Source organism: Aythya ferina, assembly GCF_964211825.1.
Source record: "Aythya ferina genome assembly, chromosome: 11".
NCBI lineage: Eukaryota > Metazoa > Chordata > Aves > Anseriformes > Anatidae > Aythya > Aythya ferina.
Window position 1 is genome coordinate 15431003 of NC_140307.1, and position 19925 is coordinate 15450927.

At 37.7% G+C, this 19925-nt stretch overlaps 1 protein-coding gene across 4 annotated transcripts in view; it reads left to right on the forward strand.

Annotated features, from left to right (window-relative positions):
* The window catches only part of RORA (RAR related orphan receptor A), a 406228-nt gene that overhangs the window by 297915 nt on the left and 88388 nt on the right, over window positions 1–19925 (forward strand). For all 4 annotated transcript variants that reach the window (XM_084532396.1, XM_084532397.1, XM_084532398.1 and 1 more), the window contains one exon: window positions 106–135. In XM_084532396.1, coding sequence (XP_084388522.1) covers window positions 106–135 — 30 coding nt within the window. The remainder of the gene's footprint in view (window positions 1–105; window positions 136–19925) is intronic.

Below are 19925 nucleotides of genomic sequence, written 5' to 3' on the forward strand. Positions count from 1 at the left end.
TGGCAGCTGTGTGCCTGAAATAAAATAGTTTAACAATGAAATAAATGTCAAAAGAATTTACACAGTGGTCATTTTGCTAACATTGGGATCATTTCTTCCCTACAGGTATTTCTGTAACAAAGAAGACTCATACATGTAAGTAATATCTTTTGATTTGGTTTTCTTTAATGAATGGAATTCATGTTAGGCAGTGCTGTGGCTCTGCTAGGTTTATGTCTTGTCTTGAGAAGGCTCCATTTTAAAAATGCTGGCAGGTTTTCTGCTTTAGATTGGTTCCAGTCCTGGCCTGAAATGTCATCTAAATGACTATACTCTGCGTGTGTGTGTGTGCATGTGCATATGTGTCAAGGCCAAGGGCAGAAAAGGAAAGATAAGAAGACAAAAGACAGAATTCCTTGTTTTATAGTATGTACCTTGCAGCTAGCTGGTGAGTAATATATCTAGAAAACACAGGTGGTTAGAATGGTTATAATTTTCTATGTATGTTGCATTTGAAACAGTATGTTTTTATGTGAAACATACTGTTTCACATAAAAAGAAATTATTTATTTGCAAGTCTTCTGTCCCTATGCGTTAATCTGTAAGATAGATCATTCTGTGTTTATGCTTAAGGAGTTCTTGATGGAAATAAGATGATTATTGTTTTGCTCTCAACTATATAAACAGTCTTCATAAATGGCAACCTTGGAAATGGATGTGGATGCGTGCATTTACTTACATGTACATTTATTCTGAATGCTCTTCAAAGAAAACGTTATTGGGAATCGGATCTCATCTACTCTACAGTGAGTTAAAAGCTCAATGCCAAGAAAATGTTACAATTTGTAGCTGAAGGAGGTATGTTGAGATTCTTCTGATACTGTGAAGGTTTTGAAATCTGGCAGTGCAGGAATTGTGCTTGCCCAGGATCTCAAATAGCAATAGGTTGAAGTTGAAGCTACTAGTCCTTTGAGGGCTTTCTAACAAAACAGGTGGTAGGGTGCACAAAATTTACAAAGATTTACATTGCATTTTAACAGAGTTATGCATTTTAAATATGTTCACCGCAACTTCATAGGCTTAAAGTGGTCATAAAGTGTCTTATGTTAATATTCTTATTTCATTCTTGTTTTTAAAATATTCGTGTATTGAAAAATCTGACTTGATATTGTATGCCACTTGTGAAATCTCCCAACAGAGATTTTAAAAAGTACAGTTGCTTGATACAACAGTTTCAAATGAGAAGTTGATCGGTATGAATTTTGAAGCAAATGTTAAATGTCGCCAACCTTTAGAGCATGATAGTCCTCTGATTAGGTGGGCTTGTTCCTTAATGTATTCTTAGGGTCAGCTTCTGTTTGGGTGAATGCATATATGGTTTCCATCAACCTTACTGAGAGCTACAGATAGGTGTCTGAGAGCGGAATGTGACCCTTTTTAGTAAATATTTGAGCTCATGCTGACTGAGATTAACAGTACAGGAGACTGAAGTCCTCTGTATATCCGCAGGCCAGGCATTGTACAGACAGCTTCCTTGCACAGCCTTGCCCATGAGCTCAACCCTGGCCTGGAGCGACCACCCTCTCTAGAGGTGGTAAGTAACTCAGTATTTGTGCTAGCTCAGGCTTGGGCCTCTCTTGTATAGAGGCTAGTGACTGTACACGGTGGTGTGTAACACTCCACCTGGAAATCAGCTGAAACCGCCCCGTATGTTTTGTGAATGGCAGTGCCATTAACTGACCAGCTGTAAGAGTCATGTCTCCAGTTCCAATATTCAGTAATTGTTGTAGGCAAAATTAACTAGTAACCACAGATCTAAAGAGCACAGGAATGTTGTCAAGCCCTGCCAGCGCTGATAAGACACTGCCATCACACCTATCTCAGTGGATGCTGTGCTTGAGGTTCATTATGACATGAAGGTGTATTCATCAGCTCTGTTAGGTGGTTAGCTGCTGTTCACTAGGTTTGGCCTTGAATCTAGTGAAGAAAGAAATTAGGGTCCCAGCATCTTCTGCCATCTTCTACATTGTGAGAACTATGTTTATGCTATTCTACGGGAACTGGCTATGAGTAGTTCCCCAATTTGTTAATCAGTTTTCATGCAACTACTGAAGCATGAACAAGAAGGTTCCCTTAATAACAGGAAGATAAGCTTGCCCATTAAGAAGGGATTAAAATAGAAGGAGCAATATGCTGTAATTGCCATAATGAAAACGCAGGCTACATTTGCTAGCAAATCTATATGAGGTTTATTCAGCTCTGGTTGAAAGTCTTTTAAAATACATTCCTGTTACGATAAATTCTCATACAAGAGGAATTGATGTAAATTGTGCATGTTTGGTATTTTGACAATATGCACAATAAACATTTTTTCCTTATTACTTAGAAAAAAAAAATGTTGAATACAAAAAGTAGATATCAATATTAGGCTTTAGAATAACTTGAAAAAAGTCCAATTTTACATAAAAACCTAAATGCAAAGATATTGAATAACATCTGAGTTGTTGAGTCATAGAGCTCAACAACTGCAAGTGACGAGCAGAATGTTTTCATGTATCACGTCTTTGTATCTAGAGTTTACCTATCACTCTGCATTAGCATATACATGTATATAATATACCCAAAACATGGTACGTGGAATGGGATTTCTACAAACAAATTTCAAAAACATTCCCACAAACACTTTGTGAAATATATATGTGTTGTCTTTATTACTGTTTAGAAATCTGGGTGAAGTATTCGTATTCCAAGTTTACCACGTACAGCATCTGAGGATGTTGACTGACCATAAACTAGCACTTATTTGTAACAACCTTTCAACTTAATTACTGAAGTATGATGCTAGAAGCTTGATATATTATGCACTTAAAGGATTGGATTAATCCTTTTCAGGCTTCATCCGAATAGCCATTTTTATAGTACGGGTTTTGAAAACAGTGGTGTTCTTGGTCCACTACCTAAGTTCTTCCTGGTTTTATTGTTTGAGATTTTGGGTATATTTTATCCCCTTCTTGGCATTAGTCTTTGACAAATGTGCTCTGTCAGCTGAAGTTGAACTAGGGGGCTGCTGAATACTGAGTGCTTAGGTCATTTCTGGAAGAAATGTGAGTTCAGTATTCCTGCACATGCACTATGATGTTCAAAAAAAATAGATCTCTCATAATGTAACAAGCTAAATATAACCCAAGAGAGTTTTACTCTTCTTGATACAACCAATTTTATCCAAGTATTGTTTCATTTGCTGCTTCCCTACATCCTCTCTGTATCAGAGTCTGAGCATTACAAAACCTGCCATTTTTAAACAGGGAGTGCAATACTGCTGCTTTCAAGCAGCACTAATGAGAATAAATTTTGTCCACCCAAAAATGCAATTTTTCACGCAGTGGATTAAACAGACTGAAGCAGTAAAAATTCTTACCTTCTGTCTATTTGTAGAACTATTATTTCTTGGGCTCACATGCTGATTTGTTAAGTTATCCATCCTATATAACCTTTAGACCAGTGAAGTCAAATATTAGAGGCAAAACCCTATCCCATCTTCTGTATAAAGGGGGACTTTTGGTGTTGCAGTTCTCTTTTGACTGGAGAAAGATATGACTGACATTTCGATTCTTTTCCAGTTGTTTAATTCGAACTAATACTCATAATACAACTCCTTCCTCTCATGTTTCATGCTCTGAATAGACAAGTAGATAGCTTAGATAAGTAGCTTTAGCCTTTTCACAAATTCAGACAGGTGTCATTGCATCAGTGATAATAAGGATCTGAAATTCTGGGGGAACCAAACGCTGCAAAGGACCATCAGCCATGACGTATGCAGTATTTCACCTCCAGCATCTTAATCTTAAATCTTGCCATATTTCATGCAATGAGTGTGATGACCTCTACCACACCGCTTGTGTCTCAGAACTGTTACACAAATAAATCACTTTCTTTTTCTTCAGACCACTTTTATATTCTAGACACTGACTTTCTTAGAAGAGTTCGACTTGACTACTATAAGAGTGAGGAGTTGTTTCCTGCTTATGTACCCAGAAGGCTAACACTAATGAATCCTTGATCTTATGAAACCTTCTTTCTCTCACTATATGAATTTCAGTGAACCACAGTCAAAGGCTTCAGAGGAGTTTGATTACATAGCTGGAGTCCATATCTGTATGGAGGTCCAGGTACATTGAGTTACTTGCTTACCTGACATTTTTAAGATGGAAAAAAGCACCATATATTTTCACAATTTTCCATCTGTCTTCAGAAGGCCATACAAGTACTCCCACAGACCTCTGGAGGAAGCTCTTAGACTGGTACAATGTTATGCAGCAAAAAAGAATTAAGACCCCTAGCCTAGTCCTGCTGACATACCTGTGAGCAGAGCATGACTGAAGAGGCAGGGACCTGTTTGGGGCTCTCTAGCATGGACTGCATTAACCCAGGTGCTACTTTGAATTAGGGACAGCTCGTTGGGTTTAACTTTTCAGGGAGAGTACACCTACAGATCACCGTCAACATACAGGCAGCCCTTTGAGAGCTAAGTCCAAAACTCAGCAGCCTACTTCACGCACTGAGACTATGGCATTATCATTTGGAAAGAAAAAGCATGTTTCTTTTGGCAGTCCCAGGTATGGATAGCCAAGTACCTCAGTTCCTGTACTTCAACCAGGTCACTTTTCAGAAAGAAGGACTTTTCAGTGAAATTTAAGCTGAAAACCTACCAATCAAGTCTGGTTCTCTCGTTCAATTGTGGGTAAGGATTTACCTCATTGGTAATGGATTTTTTATTATATTTTTTATATTTTTGCCTTTTTTTGACACTGTTCTCTGCTGAATCTCTGTCTCAGAATCAGACGTGAAAGTCCTCTACAAAAAGATGTAACTCATTCTCTGATCAGTTAAGCTGTTGGGAAGTTCAGCTTCATCTCAAACACGTATCCAGAATACCTTTCTTCCTGAGGTAGAATTAGGTCAGGACAGCTGTGCCTTCACAGGACCTGGTCAGGATTGGTGTGAACTTTCACATTGCACAAAGTTACTGTCACCTACTCCCTGAACTACTACAAGTTTTGACACTTCCCTCTTTATTTTGTTTCTCTGCCTGTTAATGTGTGATACTGGCTGAAACCATGCTTTGCAATTATACTTACTAGATTCCATTATGATAAGTACATAAGTAAGAAAGTCACTATTAGTGATCTATAGACTAATTTGTTCATCCTTTATTATCTCTAACTGTAATACAAATGTACTTTGTGTTATAATCAGTGTACTTTGGTATTGTATGATATCCAATGTACTTTGGTATTACATTCAACACTGTGTATTTTATATTTTTATAACCCAGGGTATAACCAGATTTAAAAAACAATAGTTTTACCAAAACCCTCTATAGATTAAGACTCCTTTGTAACATTATGCAAGATATTTGCCCTTTATTTCAGACTCTGGAGATGTTTCCAAAGCTAGCCACTAATTTTAAAGACAAGAACTCCTAATGGAGAATTAAGTAGGGACTGTATGCTTTGAATCTTTTTCACCAAACAAAAGCCATCTGCAAGAAGAAGAGCTGTTTGACAAAGTCTTTGTTGACAAAGACTGCAAGTAGACCAACCCCTTCTGCTATCTGAAGGGATATCTGCTCTCTGGTGTGGTATTCCACACCAAGCACGCTGCCTTCGTTCCCACATCAAGCTCTGTATTGATTCCTATACTACTTGTAGTAGGCCTTGGTCTAGAGAAATATCTTGAGTCTGTATTTTAATGAGACTGAAATTCAGGCTAAGTGGTCATTTCATGTTTCAAGCTTACAGTGCAGCTGGATTGTAGGTTTGATTAGACAGCATAGGGAGATAAAGTTGGCTTTATGTTAGATAAGCTTAGATGTTGGACTCAGCATAAAATTCAATAGGTATTTCAACAGGTACATATAGTCCTGATAAATCCCTGAGACTTTCTAGAGCTTGGAGTGCTGCTGCTGCACCATAACTATCCCAAAAAAGAGTGCCCTGTTCTTTAGGTGTAGACATGCTCTTAATACTGTTGTGAGCAGAGATCCTTTCCTAAATGATGACCTTCATATCTCCAAGTGGTTTCTAACAAGCAGTGTTCTTCTCGTAGCACCTGAGAAGGATGATCTGGGACATGAGACAACTTTTCTGCTTTTAAGATGTCCAAATATCCTAGAATTGTTTTTCACCCAAATTCTACAAGCATGTTAAGGTTTGCAGCTTAATTGAACCCAATACCTGAATTTCAGTTTTTCTCTAACTTTTTCCTTGTTGGTATATTACTGTATTTTCCAGTATGGTATATGACCAGTAGTCTCAGTGCTAATGATTTCTTGAGGTATGTTAGTTATTCTGTTTAATTGCATTAAAGGGAAAATAAGTTTGATGTTTTTTCTTGATCTGATTTACAATTACTACATGAGTGGCACAGTCTACTTCCTGTGTTTTGAGTCCCAGCTGAAGTAAGTAAATGACACTTTTCCTCACAAGACAGGAGGCTGCAGAATATTGATGGTTAACAGGATCTGCTGTTAGCGCCAATGCCTAAAGAGAACAGGTGAAAACTAAACCCTGTCCCCTGAGGCCAGTAAAATAGCTGTTTGGTCCCCTGTGTGTAACCTCCTAATAACTTTACTGGGCAGCCTTAAGATCCCTTGGGGGCTTCTCTGCAAGAGCACTCCCTCTCTTTGCTCAGATAGCTTATTAAAAATGATTTTATAATGAAGTTGCCTCAAATAGCAGCTACTTTCCTACTTGTCCTTGAAGCACTGTTTGCCCTGCTGAATAATCCTAAGACAACTATCTAGGGCTTTTCTCTTGTTCAAAACTTTTACTGAACTACTGCTATACTTGATTTTTTTTTCCTGCGAGTCAAAGAAAACCTGTTCAGCATCAGCTAGATGCTGTACTTTTAAATCACCTTTGAAGACACCCCTATAAAAAGTTTGTTTTGGGTGCTGTCACCACCAATCAGTAAGTTTTGTTCCCTGCCACACAAAATACTATGCCAGTGACTCGTTTCTCATCTGATAGAAAATGAATGTTGCTTTCTTGTTCTAAATCTGTTTTTGCACTTGGGGTATTTTACAATGCAACCAATGTGAAAACAAATAAGAAGTGCTGTTGCTTATGACTTTCTTCTTTAATATGTGGATCACCCAGGCTGAATGAAGTACAGTGTTGGCATAGTTTGGCTCTGAACAGTCTGAGTCTAGGTAGCTCTAACTATACATGCTGTGGAATATCAGCACACTGAAAGCCTTCTGAGCACATACTTAGGAATAGGTTCCTAAGAGATAATTACCCTTACTAAACAAAGATGGTCATGCTCTCCAAAGACTGATTCAATTTCTGTCAAAGTTAAGCAGAGGCTTCCTCTCATTTCATTGATGTGGGACCAGACTTGGTGCAAGACCTGTCCATCTGGTTTGAACTGTTTCTTAAAGTCACCTTAGTCTTTATAAAAAGGTAAGTCTTTGTTTCTGTGAGTGGATTGTCACTAAATACAGCAAGGGATTTGGTTTTGCACAACTATAAAATTAGGGTTAAAATACGATCTTTGGGTCCAGTGTGTTCAAAGATCAAAAGTCAAAGCCTTTTTCCTAAGGTACATGTTTTATTCCTCTGGACAATAGTACTTCTACCTTTCTTCAATACGGTGAGAAGAGTCTGTCCTTAGAGCTCTCTTCTCATAGTCATTTCACTTCATGACATTGTTTCTTAAAACACAGTACTACATTTTTTGTTGTAGTAAGGCTGAATTCTAATGATTCTAAAGCAAGCTGTCATACGGACTTCTCCAAGGTTGGTATCTGATCCCAAAAAAGCACATTTTATTATCTGAATTTTGAAACCAGTGACTGATTCCATCATTCCTAATAGACTCATTTATTTGACAGTGCATTGCTAGACTTTTGCAGTCACCATTCTGAAACAACTGTTGGAACCCGAAAAGGACTTTTTAATCTACATTGATGTCTAACCTTTTCAGGACTGTAAAAATATTGGAAGCTCTTGCAGCTTTTCTCTGAGAAGATCAATCTGAAATCATTTAAAATTTTAACCCCAGTTATGGACACAGTTTCATGCCGAAAACATGTAAGACAGATCAGTTAGTCATCCTAACTCATACTGAATGGCTTGTTCTTAAATTTATCACCAAATGGTGATATTATGTGAAACCACTATTTTAAAAAGTCTGCTAATGTAATGAAGTATACTTGGTAATGCTCACCTAAAAAGGACAAAAAACCTCAAAGAGCAGTGTGGGTCAGTTTGAGGAACTCAGGTTTGGAGTTGAAAAGTATGAATGGAAAGAGATTAGCCTGAGGTTGAATAGAATCCTGATGCAAGTTATGGTTAAAAAGGAGAGTGGGTGATTCTTGAATTTTACACTAATTGAGTAAAGGATCAAAAGGTAGTGGCAGATACTTTGGGTCAAGTTTCAGACAGAGTATATAAATGCTGTCCGTATTTGCATTGGTAATTTGCATGAGAGCTGGAAAGATGGTCATCAGCTTACCTAACTGATGATGACGTATAAAGTGCATGTGCAAAATTCTTCATTCAGCCAGAAGACTAGTTCCAGAAAACATGGTGCCTGGTGTTATTTTAGTATAGGGTAGTTGTTTAATTTCCTATTGTGCTTTAATTTAAAACAGCAGAAGAAATACAGCTGCTTTCATGATACAACGAAGCAACACATAATTTTTCTGTAATGCCATAATGATTTCCATTCAATCAACTGTATATGCACTATGAAAACATAGTTAAAATATGCATGATTTTGCAAATACAGATGTGCCTATTCGTACACATTGAAATAAGCATCACAATATTGAAATGACACTTTGCTAAATATATTTTATATGCGCATAAAGAGACAGAAAAAGTCAGTATCAGAATTACGCCCTCCAGTCTGAACATCGTTCAATTCCAGTGTGAATGTATTTTGGTACTTCAACTCTTGCAATTGTAAGTTAAACACCAAAGTTGCACAATTTAAATGATGCAGTCATCTTGCCTTGGATTACTGTATTGTCTGGTTTTGGGTTCACTGTTAGCTTTATCAAATTAGTAGATCTTACCTAAACAGAAACTAGGGGTTTAAGGGATTGCATCTGGGACTTCAGTAGGCTTTCTGTCTTTTAACTTACTGCTATTAGTGGTAAAAAACATTGACTTGAATGGAAATAGAACTGAACCTTCAGTGAATTTTTGTAAAACAACCAACCACCACCACCAACAACAAAAAAACTAAGCAATTTAAGATGTGAAGTGTTAATTAGACTTGAAGCCTTGGCAAAGAGCTTGACAACTTTGCTGCAAGAACTGATGCTGTTATGAGACCTTTTTTCTATCTGGTTTAGTTTCCACTGTGTGTAAAGACTTCTTGCTTAAGGTTAACATATGCTATCAGATTCAGCAAGCTGTAACAATATGACTTGCTGAACAACAGACCAGACACACCCTTAAAGCGTATTTCCTCTCTCTCTCTCTCTCTCTCTCTCTTTTTTTTTTTTTTTTTTTTTTTTGAGGTATTTACCACTGACTTCAAAAGCCAGTTCACAACAGTGGTGGTATACTTGCAGTTTTCTGGAAATTCAAATTAGGCTTAATCTCTGTGCAACAGGGGAAGGGAAACCTCTGGTTTCAGAACACCAGTGTATTACCAGAGCCATTTGTGATTTCCTTTTAGATAGAGTCATCAGTTGATAACCATCCTTCCCACCACTGTTTGTCTGAAGAAACTGTTTTCTTATCTTTGTTACTGTTACCTAACTGATATGTAGGTGTGATATTTGCTGGCTGCAAAGACAGCGTTTACAGATAAGCCACGTTTCCTGTTTAAACTCTTAACATTTCTTTCACGCTGACCCCTTTTTCCTTTTCTCCCCCTACACTGCCAACTTACTCCAGAGTTATGGTCCTTGAAATAGAAGTGGAAGTTAAGTGGTCATCCAAAAATACAACTTTACATGCTGTTTAAGGACATAAAGAGCACTAAAGCTTCATTCTATCTTGTTTTCCTGTTGAACAGACTTCCTGATACTTCACTGAAATAGTTTGTTTTTTTTCAGCAATTTTCACAAGGAAGATTTAAGAAAGAAAACAAAACAAAACACGTCTTTAACACAGTGAGCAGTGAATAGTACTTCACATGAGATGGTGATGACTTGGCTTTAAGAGCTGGGCTAGAAACAAAGCAGTGAACTTTATATTTCCATGTCCTGCTAGAGCAACTTCACCACCTTTCTGTCAGCTGTTTTGAGAGTAGATTTTGATACAAAATCCTGTCCATGATGAAATGGTAATGTACGTTCCTGTAGAGTATTTCATCTTTGACAAGCTCATATTTCAAAATGAACAATGTCGCCAGAAAAACCCCAGCCATATCTAACAGAGGGAACTTTAGAAAACAGGCACAGAGAAGCTTGACCTGGGAACATAGTGTTTGCCAATTCAGTAATATTCCTTGTGAAACTAATCCCAGTTTGCCAGGAAAATTCCCTTTTCTGCATATGCATTTGCTGCTTTTCATTGTCATCAGAAGGGAGGTTATGTGATGGTCACTTGAGATAGGAGCCTACTGTGTTTTTTGTAGATAGACTGCTTTTCTCACTCCAGTGTTAAATCAGAAGTTAGACTGTGGTCCGGCCTGGCAAGCAGTATTGCATTCTGCTAAGTGCCAAGTTAAGATGGCTTATATGTAGCTACTTATGTTCTTGGCTCAAGCTATTGAGTTCCTCGTCTTGAAATCACCAAGATGAGAGTAAGAATGTGACATTTTACTGTATGTCCAGAATAAGCAATAGAAGACTATCAACATACTTATTTCTATAGTAAAATAGGTTGTCCATTAAATCTTTAGTGTTCTTCTGTGTCAGAATTGGCTTGCATATATAATAGTGGCACTTGCATGGTAAGCCTCCAGATTAAGCTTCATAGTGCTCTTTTTGAGAACCAAAAGGTCTATTTAGCAGTTACAATTTGATTAAGTGTTAGTTTGACATGGACTGCCCCTGCTGGTGGGATTTGGGCAATTGCTGAGAAACTTTGCTATCCTCTACAACAGTTTGTAGAACTAGAATGATTCCATTCTTCCTTTTCCTTTCCTGTCTTTTAGGTAATCCCGTCCAAAATCTTTCTCCTAGGTACTTGTCATTAAAACAAAGGTGCTATCTCTAAATAAATTGACCAAGTGCAAATGTAATTTGCACAGAGCAAAAATAAATAAATAATCAGTATGCTGGTTTTGAATAACATACTCCAAAGTAGACATTCCATTTATTAGGTTAGTTCATTGCTGTATAAAAAAATAAAATAAAATACAGAAGAAGTTTTTAATTGAGTATTTAAATAATTTTAGCACAAATTAGTCTTTTCTCCTTTTAGCTTCTATTGTTTTACCTGTTTAGAATCACTGTATGGTTTAATAGACAGCTCTTTCAATGGGTTTTGTGTGTTTGCCTCACATTTGCTTCCAAATAGTTTTGAGGTTAGATTTCTGTTATGATTACTGTTACTCTTAGAGTTTGAGAGAGAATAATAAAAGGAAAGGAGAAGCAAAAAGAAAGGACTCAGTTACTATTGTTCAAAATGTTATGTGCAAATTTGACATATTTGTTAGGTAAGAAGAGACACTGAAGCTTCAGCTGAAGTAGCTGGTGACCAAATTGTGCGTAAAGGAATGGCAACAGGAACTGAGTGATGGCAGACTTTGTGTTTGATACATTAAAGCTGTTAAACTTCATCTTCCGTCCAGTGAGGTCATAAGTCAACACACTATTACCCACATGCATCGAGCTAAGCATGTCCTGATTAAAGTAGGATTAGAGGTGAAGTTCTTTGTCTCTTTCAAAAACACACTTCTGAGATGTTTTTTTGTAGGAATCTCTATGCAACAAAAAAAAAAGTTCGAAACAAGAAAAGTGGAAAATTGTATGTTCTTCAGAGTCAGTAGAAATCCTGCCATTGGTTTTAGAGACAGAAGGTTCTGTTCATTTTGTTCTCTGCAAAGTGGTATAGCTTCTCCTTTATGCCTGAAATGGTACACCATGCTGTACCTAGTTGTTTGCTGCTGTTGTACAGGAATTAGTTTCAGTAACATCAGGAAGTAGGATCTTATCAGAGTATTTGCCAGTAGGTTAATGCAGTTCTCCCAGACCAATCTATCAATGGATGGTAGCTTTGTCTACTTTGCATTATCAAATGTACTACTCATGTTCTTAGGTGCTTTTAAATAGATTTCCAAAAACATCAATATTTCAAGTTCTTAAAAAATAAAAGCAATTCTATTAGCTGTTGTATCAACCCTTCATCAATTATTTAATATAAATGTGAATCCTAAACTATTTGATTTTAAGTATTTTGCAGATGACTGGGCTTAGTGTTGAGTAAATATTTGTTTCATTTCTAAACGTGTTTTCATGGAAACAATCCATCTATAACACATTGTATTTCTATGAAAACACAAGCTTATTAAATGGCAATCAGTTTTTGTTTTCATGGCAGTCATCTTGAAATTGGCATATTCGCTGTGTCAGTTTCTTGTGATGTAAGCTTAAAACTGTCAGATTGTGTGTGCTCAGACATGAAGAGGTCTGGAGTCTCATACACAGAGAAGGAGGAGAAATTAGGCTCTTGCCATTTAGCAGGTGGTGGTAATTTGGGAGGGTTTGTTTATGAGGCTTGAATTAAGATTGTATTAAGATAAGAGGAACTTTTAGTCTGAGTATACTCAAATATTATAAGCTGATAAACAAGCAGCTTCTGTGTCAAAGTCATGGAGTCATTTGTGCTTACTAAGGGCTGACTACAAATATCAGGGTTGTTGGTGGAGCTTCAACTGTCTTTGCACATTTCACTTTATCACTCAGCTCATGCATTATAGAAATTGCTTTAAAAAGCAAGGAAGCTGAGAGAAATGGCTTCATATCCCTGTACACACCCTAGGCTACTGGAGCTGACTGATCTTCAGAACTATAGCAAGGGCTTTGGCATTGCCTAGCCATTTGGGAGCTGTAATTGCAAGTTCATGGATCACATTGTAACAGGCTGAAAAATTACTTTCAAAGCAGCCTGGCTCCTGGAAGACAGAGTCTTCTAGGTAACGTCACAGCAACAAAGTCCTCTGTGTCAGTAAGACAGGGCGTGTTGAATGAACTGGGGTTTATCAGTAAAATCAATTTCTCTTCTATAAAACTGTTCTTTGTTTTATAGGATAAACTGATGGTGATCATATCATGCTTTAATTGAGTGTGACTTAGAAATGGCTCGTTCTTCATGTGTGCAAAAGTTTTCAGGAGTAATGTGCAGGTGTAAGCGCTTTAGTATTTATTACGATGTCAGATTACGCAAATAATTAGGAAAAGATAGTTGAATATTTAGCTTATTACTTCTATAGGAAAATGTACACACATTTTACGTGCATGTTACAATTATATTTTCTCTTCCTGTAATTGTAGAGATGTCTTTCATGCATTTTGCTGCAATAAGTTTAAGTTAAAGGGTAGAATTAACAATGTGGTTTATTTCATTTTGTTTCCAACCCTAGTGGACAGATTTAAGATCCAGTTTTCACATTTTGTGGGAAATATCTTTTGAATATCTTTTTGATTTTATTCTGTGTTTCTCTCTTCTGTGCTCTAAAACCAAAGCCAATTTCTCATGGTTGGAAGAAAATGTAGCACTTGGCTCAAAATAGTATGGATAGATGCTCTAAGTTCTTTACATCGTGTTTGTGTAGCACCTGCTCATATTTCAAATGCTCTCTAAGGGTAACTTGTCCATGCTTGTTCCTCTGTGGAGTCTTGCACAGAGCTGTGAGAAAGCCCTGGTTCCTAGCTGAGCCTCCCTGACTGCTGGGATGTCTGTGTTAGACCATGGTTCTTCCCTTTGTAGATCAAATTGCAGACCCTGATTCTTTCCTGGGCATCACTTGCATGTAACTTTCTGAATTCTGTCCTTATGCTCATCTTCTGCCTCTCAAACTGTACTTGATGACAGACATCCACCTGGTGACAAGCTTAATGATTCATGAAATCCTAGCCCTCAGGGAACTTGCTGGTTATTTATTGTTACGCACAAACAAAAAGCAGATAGTAAATTAATCATTTTCAGATTTAGGTGACTGAAATGGTTGTTTGAATATCTGAAATAGGTGGTGAATATTTATAGACATTTGCATAACAGTCATTTTTCATTTAGTCTTACTGCTAGACACACGGGATATGCTGAGGCTGGCTGTAATTCTGCTGCAGTTGCCAATAGTTTTTGAGCATTGAGCTAAGTGTGTAAGTGTTATAGGTAGTGTACCACACGGCTTCATACCAGTGCAACTGTACTCTGAGGCCATTTAATTTTAAAGGAAGAAAGAAAACCGTGTAGGTGCTGCTGAGCCATGATGTCAAACACTTTATACTGCTTATGCTATTTGTACCGTGAATTTTCACCACATAGTAACAGAATAAGTTTCTGATTTTTCCCCAGAATAGCTTTCTTTCTCTGCTATCTCTTTACCAGAATAACAGAAGGAAATGACAGATTCTGAGCCTTACCCAAAAGTCAGAGGAAGACTTACTGGAGATTTAACAATATCTGTTCTGATTAACTTTGATACAGTCTGTGCCAACTCCTCGGTACATGTTTAGAATTATTCGTAGCTGAACTTGGGATAGATGGAGCATAAAGATTCTAGTCTGGAACACTAAAGGCACGTGTATTTTAACAACTTGTTCAGATCAAAGGGAGCAGCTCTATAGGGCAGAGCAGCTGACACAGGGATCTGACATCAGGGTGACATAGGTGTTTCAGAGGTTGTTTACTTGGGAGTAGGTCTGGTCTAGTCTGAGGAAGCCCAATGCAGCTGGAGTGCATTACATATGGTCTGGGAGCAAATCTTTCAGTTCAGTTTCATCTGAAAGGAATCCCGCTCAAGTGCTCTGAGGCCACTTCGCAATGCAAGCTGAAACATAATGAAGTGATGGAGAGAGTTGCTTCAGAAGCACACTGCTGATCCTGATGACTCCTGATCCTGATGACAGCTGACTCCCTCATTTCTCCAGAAGTAGAGAAACGTTTTTCTCTTTTCTATAAATGTGGAGCATTCCTCCATTATTCTGTGCAGTAACTGCTGAGGGATAAAAATCTTAATCAACATCACCCCTATTCAGAATAAACTGATGGTTCAAGAATGCTCTTTATGTTGTTCCTCATTAGGGAGAAATTCATAAAGTCAGACTGATCTTCCTTTTTTACCTTTCTGTTGTGTAGCGTAGCCAGTATAAGAACCTAGAGTTCGTTCCAGTATGTAGGGGAACTTTTTGAATTATCACCATATACACAGAAAACATTTATTGGGGTAGAGTGGAGAGAGATTATTGTGCCCCAGCATGTGGTAAAATGAACACTGAAATACAGCTTTCAATGCTATCCTGTGTTATTTTTGTCTGGATTTCAGGCCCAAAGCCTTTGTTGCTCTATATGTGGCTTACATTGCTTACAGCATGGAGATTCATGAAGAAAAGAGGAACAAAGGGAGGTGTTCTGTAAAGAAAAGTTTTCTGCACAGAATCCATATTTTTTTGCATGTGTGCAGATGGGACTTTTCCTTGTTGTTATCTATAGTCATTGAGTCAAAGGTTGTTTTGGCAATTCTATGTGCTGTGGAAAGCTTTGGCAGCCTTTACTCACTCAAAACTAGTCCTGGTAAATGCTAACTTGGTGTAGTTTGTTGAAGCACTGACAACATGTTGTTTGGCCAAGTAACTTAAAAAAAAAAAAAAAAAAAAAAAAAAAAAGACTGATAATTAGCTCCTACAAGATAAGGTTTTCTCTCATATTTGAATATATGAATTGGCATATGCTTCCAGGCTCTGAATAAGTATATCAGTAGCTTCTCACAGTTGTCTCTTTGGTACCTGGAACAGTTCAGCTATCTCTAGTGACTTTGTCCATCTGACTGTTCGTAGTGAGCTAAAAAACAGCATGTTCCTACCCTTCTTTCCTGTAGTGTTACCTAGAGATGGGCCTCCAGAATCTCTGCAGGTTTTGAAAAGACACAATTTCTCTGAGTCACTGTTTTTGTTCTGTTTCAGTGCCAGCTCATTCTCTACAGTCAACTTTGTTTCTTCACCCTAAAAGTATCTAAAAGCATTAGGCACTATTTATTTGTATGTTTGGGTCATCATAACTTTGGCGTTTCTTCTAAGCATTTTGGCTAAATATTGCTGTCCTTTTCTGTCATTACTTTAATTGTTTTATTCGTTGGCACTGCTAAGTGTTTATAGACTTGTTTCCTTTTCCTCCAAGTGTCCATTCTCAATGGAAAGGTGAAGCCCAAGCAGAGAATGCATCATTTTTGCTCAGAATTTGAGTACACTGTATTTATCTAGCTTTCATCTTGTTTTTCCATGCTCTTTTGCAGACATGTTATTAATTTGAATGAGAGGGAGTCATGGATAATGACCCTGTTGTGGCTTATGTATGAATGTGGTACTCTGTGTTTTGTTTCTTTACATCTGTGTTTTTAATGTTATGTATCTTTTTTGTTTAAAATACATATTTTAAGAATTTAAGCATTACCAAAAAACTGGACATGTGATGATTTGGCTGGGAAGGCACTAACAATGGTGGCTGATGCAACCAACAGTTTTATTTTTCAGTCCTTTACTTACACAAGCCAGTACCAACAGACCTTTTAATTTATGGTGCTAGCAGAGATACAGCCACAAGAACTGCTCTGTAATATCCTTTTAAACAGTAGTTTTCCTCTCCCTATAATGAAAGGTGTCTGTTTTATATTGTTGCCTATTCATCATTCCTCAGTCACCTGCTGCCTCAGTCAGTTACTTCTTAAATCTGAGTTAACCTTCTAATGTGATGCTGCTCTGCTTTCTTCCTTGTTCAAACCTATTGTTCCATTAACCAAGCTGTCCACTGTGAGTCCGGTCACCTATGACCATGTGGTGTAGGATTTTATCTATCTCTTATGCCTGCTGTTCCTTGGAGCCATTTTCACAACATCTTTGTGAATAGAAGAGAAAAGCACCTAGCTAACCTCACCATTCATTATGGGCTCTTGGTTTTGCTTTGTTTTCCCTTCTTGGCTTAGGACTGCACATTGTTCTCTAATTCATTCTGCAGTCAAGAATGGAACAATTAGCCTCAAACTCTCTGGCTCTGGCAGACGATTAATCAAAAAAAAAACAACCATTGGCTGATAATGCTGCTCTATGAATTATGAGCTGACTGTAACCCAGGGAATATTTTTATTGTTCCCTGTACAGTGGCCCATCCTTCCTTGACTCAAATGCACCAGAAATATTAAGATTATTCATGTCATAGAATTTTAACCATTATGTTATTAAGGTTATTATCTCCTTAATGCAGTATTTCTGAATCTCCTGATGATTACCTAACATGTAATCATCAAAAAAACACTCCATAATTCACTTTGGAATTCAGTATACTTTGGCAATTTGAAGAGGGAAGTGGTAAATAAAGTTCAGAGCATTTTGGTAAACAACTGTTTTACAAAATTTTATTGTTAGAATTACAAACTTTTTTTTATAAACGCTAGACACAAAAAGCAACTTTGTAGGGCACTACCAGTGACTGAGAATCTACTGCACTTGGGCACTGTTGCATACTGATGTATCTGCGAAGCACATACTGATGTTACTTTCACTATTTGTACTTTTTTTGGCAATGTTTTTATAGGCCACTGTCCTATGCCATACTGCGGTCCCTAGCCAGCAGGCCAACTACTTCCATAATGTGTTTTTTTTTTATTGTAGATTATTAGCGCTCCCAAAAGAGCTTGAATGATATAAACAATTACCCGCCCCGACTGTGTTTATTTCTGGAAGAAGTCCTGGCTTTGCTTACTAAACACGATCTGTTTTGCTTACTAATAAGTATTGTAAACCACTACACTCAACTTAGATCCATCAGCTTGTATCTGTCAGACTCTTCCTGAAAGACAATGTGAATCTGTAGTTCTGCTAGCTGGACTCAAGTGTGATTCTCGTGATATGTATAGACAGATTTGTGTTCTTGAAAAACACAAATTACACATGAAATTAAACATGGTAATGAAACCCATGCTACATAAACCCTGTTTTCAGTCTGAGGAGCCACAGTAATGTGTCAGCTTCTAATAGCTGCTTAACTGTACGGGTGTACGTATGTGATCATTTTTCATCCAGCAGTACAAAATTTGTTAGAAAGGTGCTCTGCTCTTCCTACAGTGGTGCAAAAGTAGAGGTGTTGCAGAAGGACAAGAACCTGGGTCTGCCTTGTGTTCTTCTCCACTCTTTACTGGATGATTGCTGTTTCCAAGGTAAAAGCTATAAGGAGTGTAATTCTCAAATAAAATATTTAAAAATAATGATGCAGTTATAAGCAAATGGGAGAATAATCAAGACGTGCAGTGTATCTCTGGAGGACTAATAATGAAACTTGTTGCCAAGAGTTTTCAGAGTGTTCTGAGATTTTCATCTAACATTTTATCTTTCATTCCTGATCAGCACACAGTGCTGTGCTGCTAACGGAAGTATAATAGCCCGTGTCAAGATTGATTTGGTGTGCTTCTAATATGGGAGCCATAGCTTAGATGAGTACTCGCTGTTAATAGGTTCATGTAGGTCCCACTTAGTGTTTAAATTGATTTCTAACTCATACTTCAAATTAACAATTTAAAAGATTAATTTAAAGAACTCAGTACCAATTACTGAAAAAAATAAGTCAAATTAAGTGTAAATGAAAGATATTTTGGAGTAACTTAATCAGTCTTGGCATCAGCTTGGCTGTTGCTATTATCTGTAACTGGTTACAGAATATTCCAAGCATGACCTTTCATGAATATTTCTCAGCGCACAGAAAGTAATCCCTTCCTTACCTAGTCTACAAACTGTGATGTCTCAAAGGGGGCATAATTGCCAGTAGAGCTCAGACTGTCTTTTGGGAGCGTAAGGACGTCTTTTCATCTGAGCAAGGACAAATGCCAGATTTTGAGCAGAATCTATCCACATGTCATCAGTCATATGGAAGGTTTCCCCTCACTACTGTCAGAGCCAAGTAATTCACAGTTTTTAATATTTCAATATCTGTGCAAGGCATAGAAATACTCTGATCTATAGAAGGAGAACCAAGACCAAAAATGAAGTGATACAAGGCCTTTTCCAGCTCCCACTTGTGGATACAACGGTTTGTGTGAATGTGCCTTAGTCTCCTGGCAAAAGCAGCCCAATTAGCCTGGTTCAGCAATTCTGGCCGCTTACATTTTTTTTCCGATAGAGATTAGGGAGAGGTTACTTGTTACAGTGGTAAACTGCCTCAGAAGCTGTCCTGCAAGCAGAAATTGAGGGGTTTGTTGTTATACAGCGCTGCTGATCTGAGACTGAACATCAGCTGATGCTGTCAAAGCTAATTTGCATCTGCTGCTTGCTGTCCTGGTCCAAGTGGCACCTGTCTAGTCTAGGTACAGGTACACTGATACAAGTACCTTCTACTAAATTATTTTTTGCCTGGGTTTAGAGTAAGTAGCCGTACTGGCATACGTTGCATTCTTACTAGCATGGTTTTAGCCAGCACCATGCATTCAGAACAAAGCTTTCCCTTCCTCCTGGTGACATGAATGTTTTGTACACACACACACACCCCCGATAGATGGCTTTCTAACTGTCACGTAGACCACCTGGGTACTATGTGTTTACTGCATGTGCTCCTGATTTTTAATTTTTGCTGCTGGCAACATCAGTACATAGGGTATGTTTTGGCACTGTCAGCTCATTGAAATTTCTGTGGGACAAAGTAGCCCCTGCTGCTACTTAAATGTAGCTACTTTGTTTTCTGTTAGCAAACTTTTATTGTGGCGATATCCAGGCTCTAACAAATGTCCTTCTTTTAGATAGATCTTTAATTCAGATTGCTGTAAAGATGATG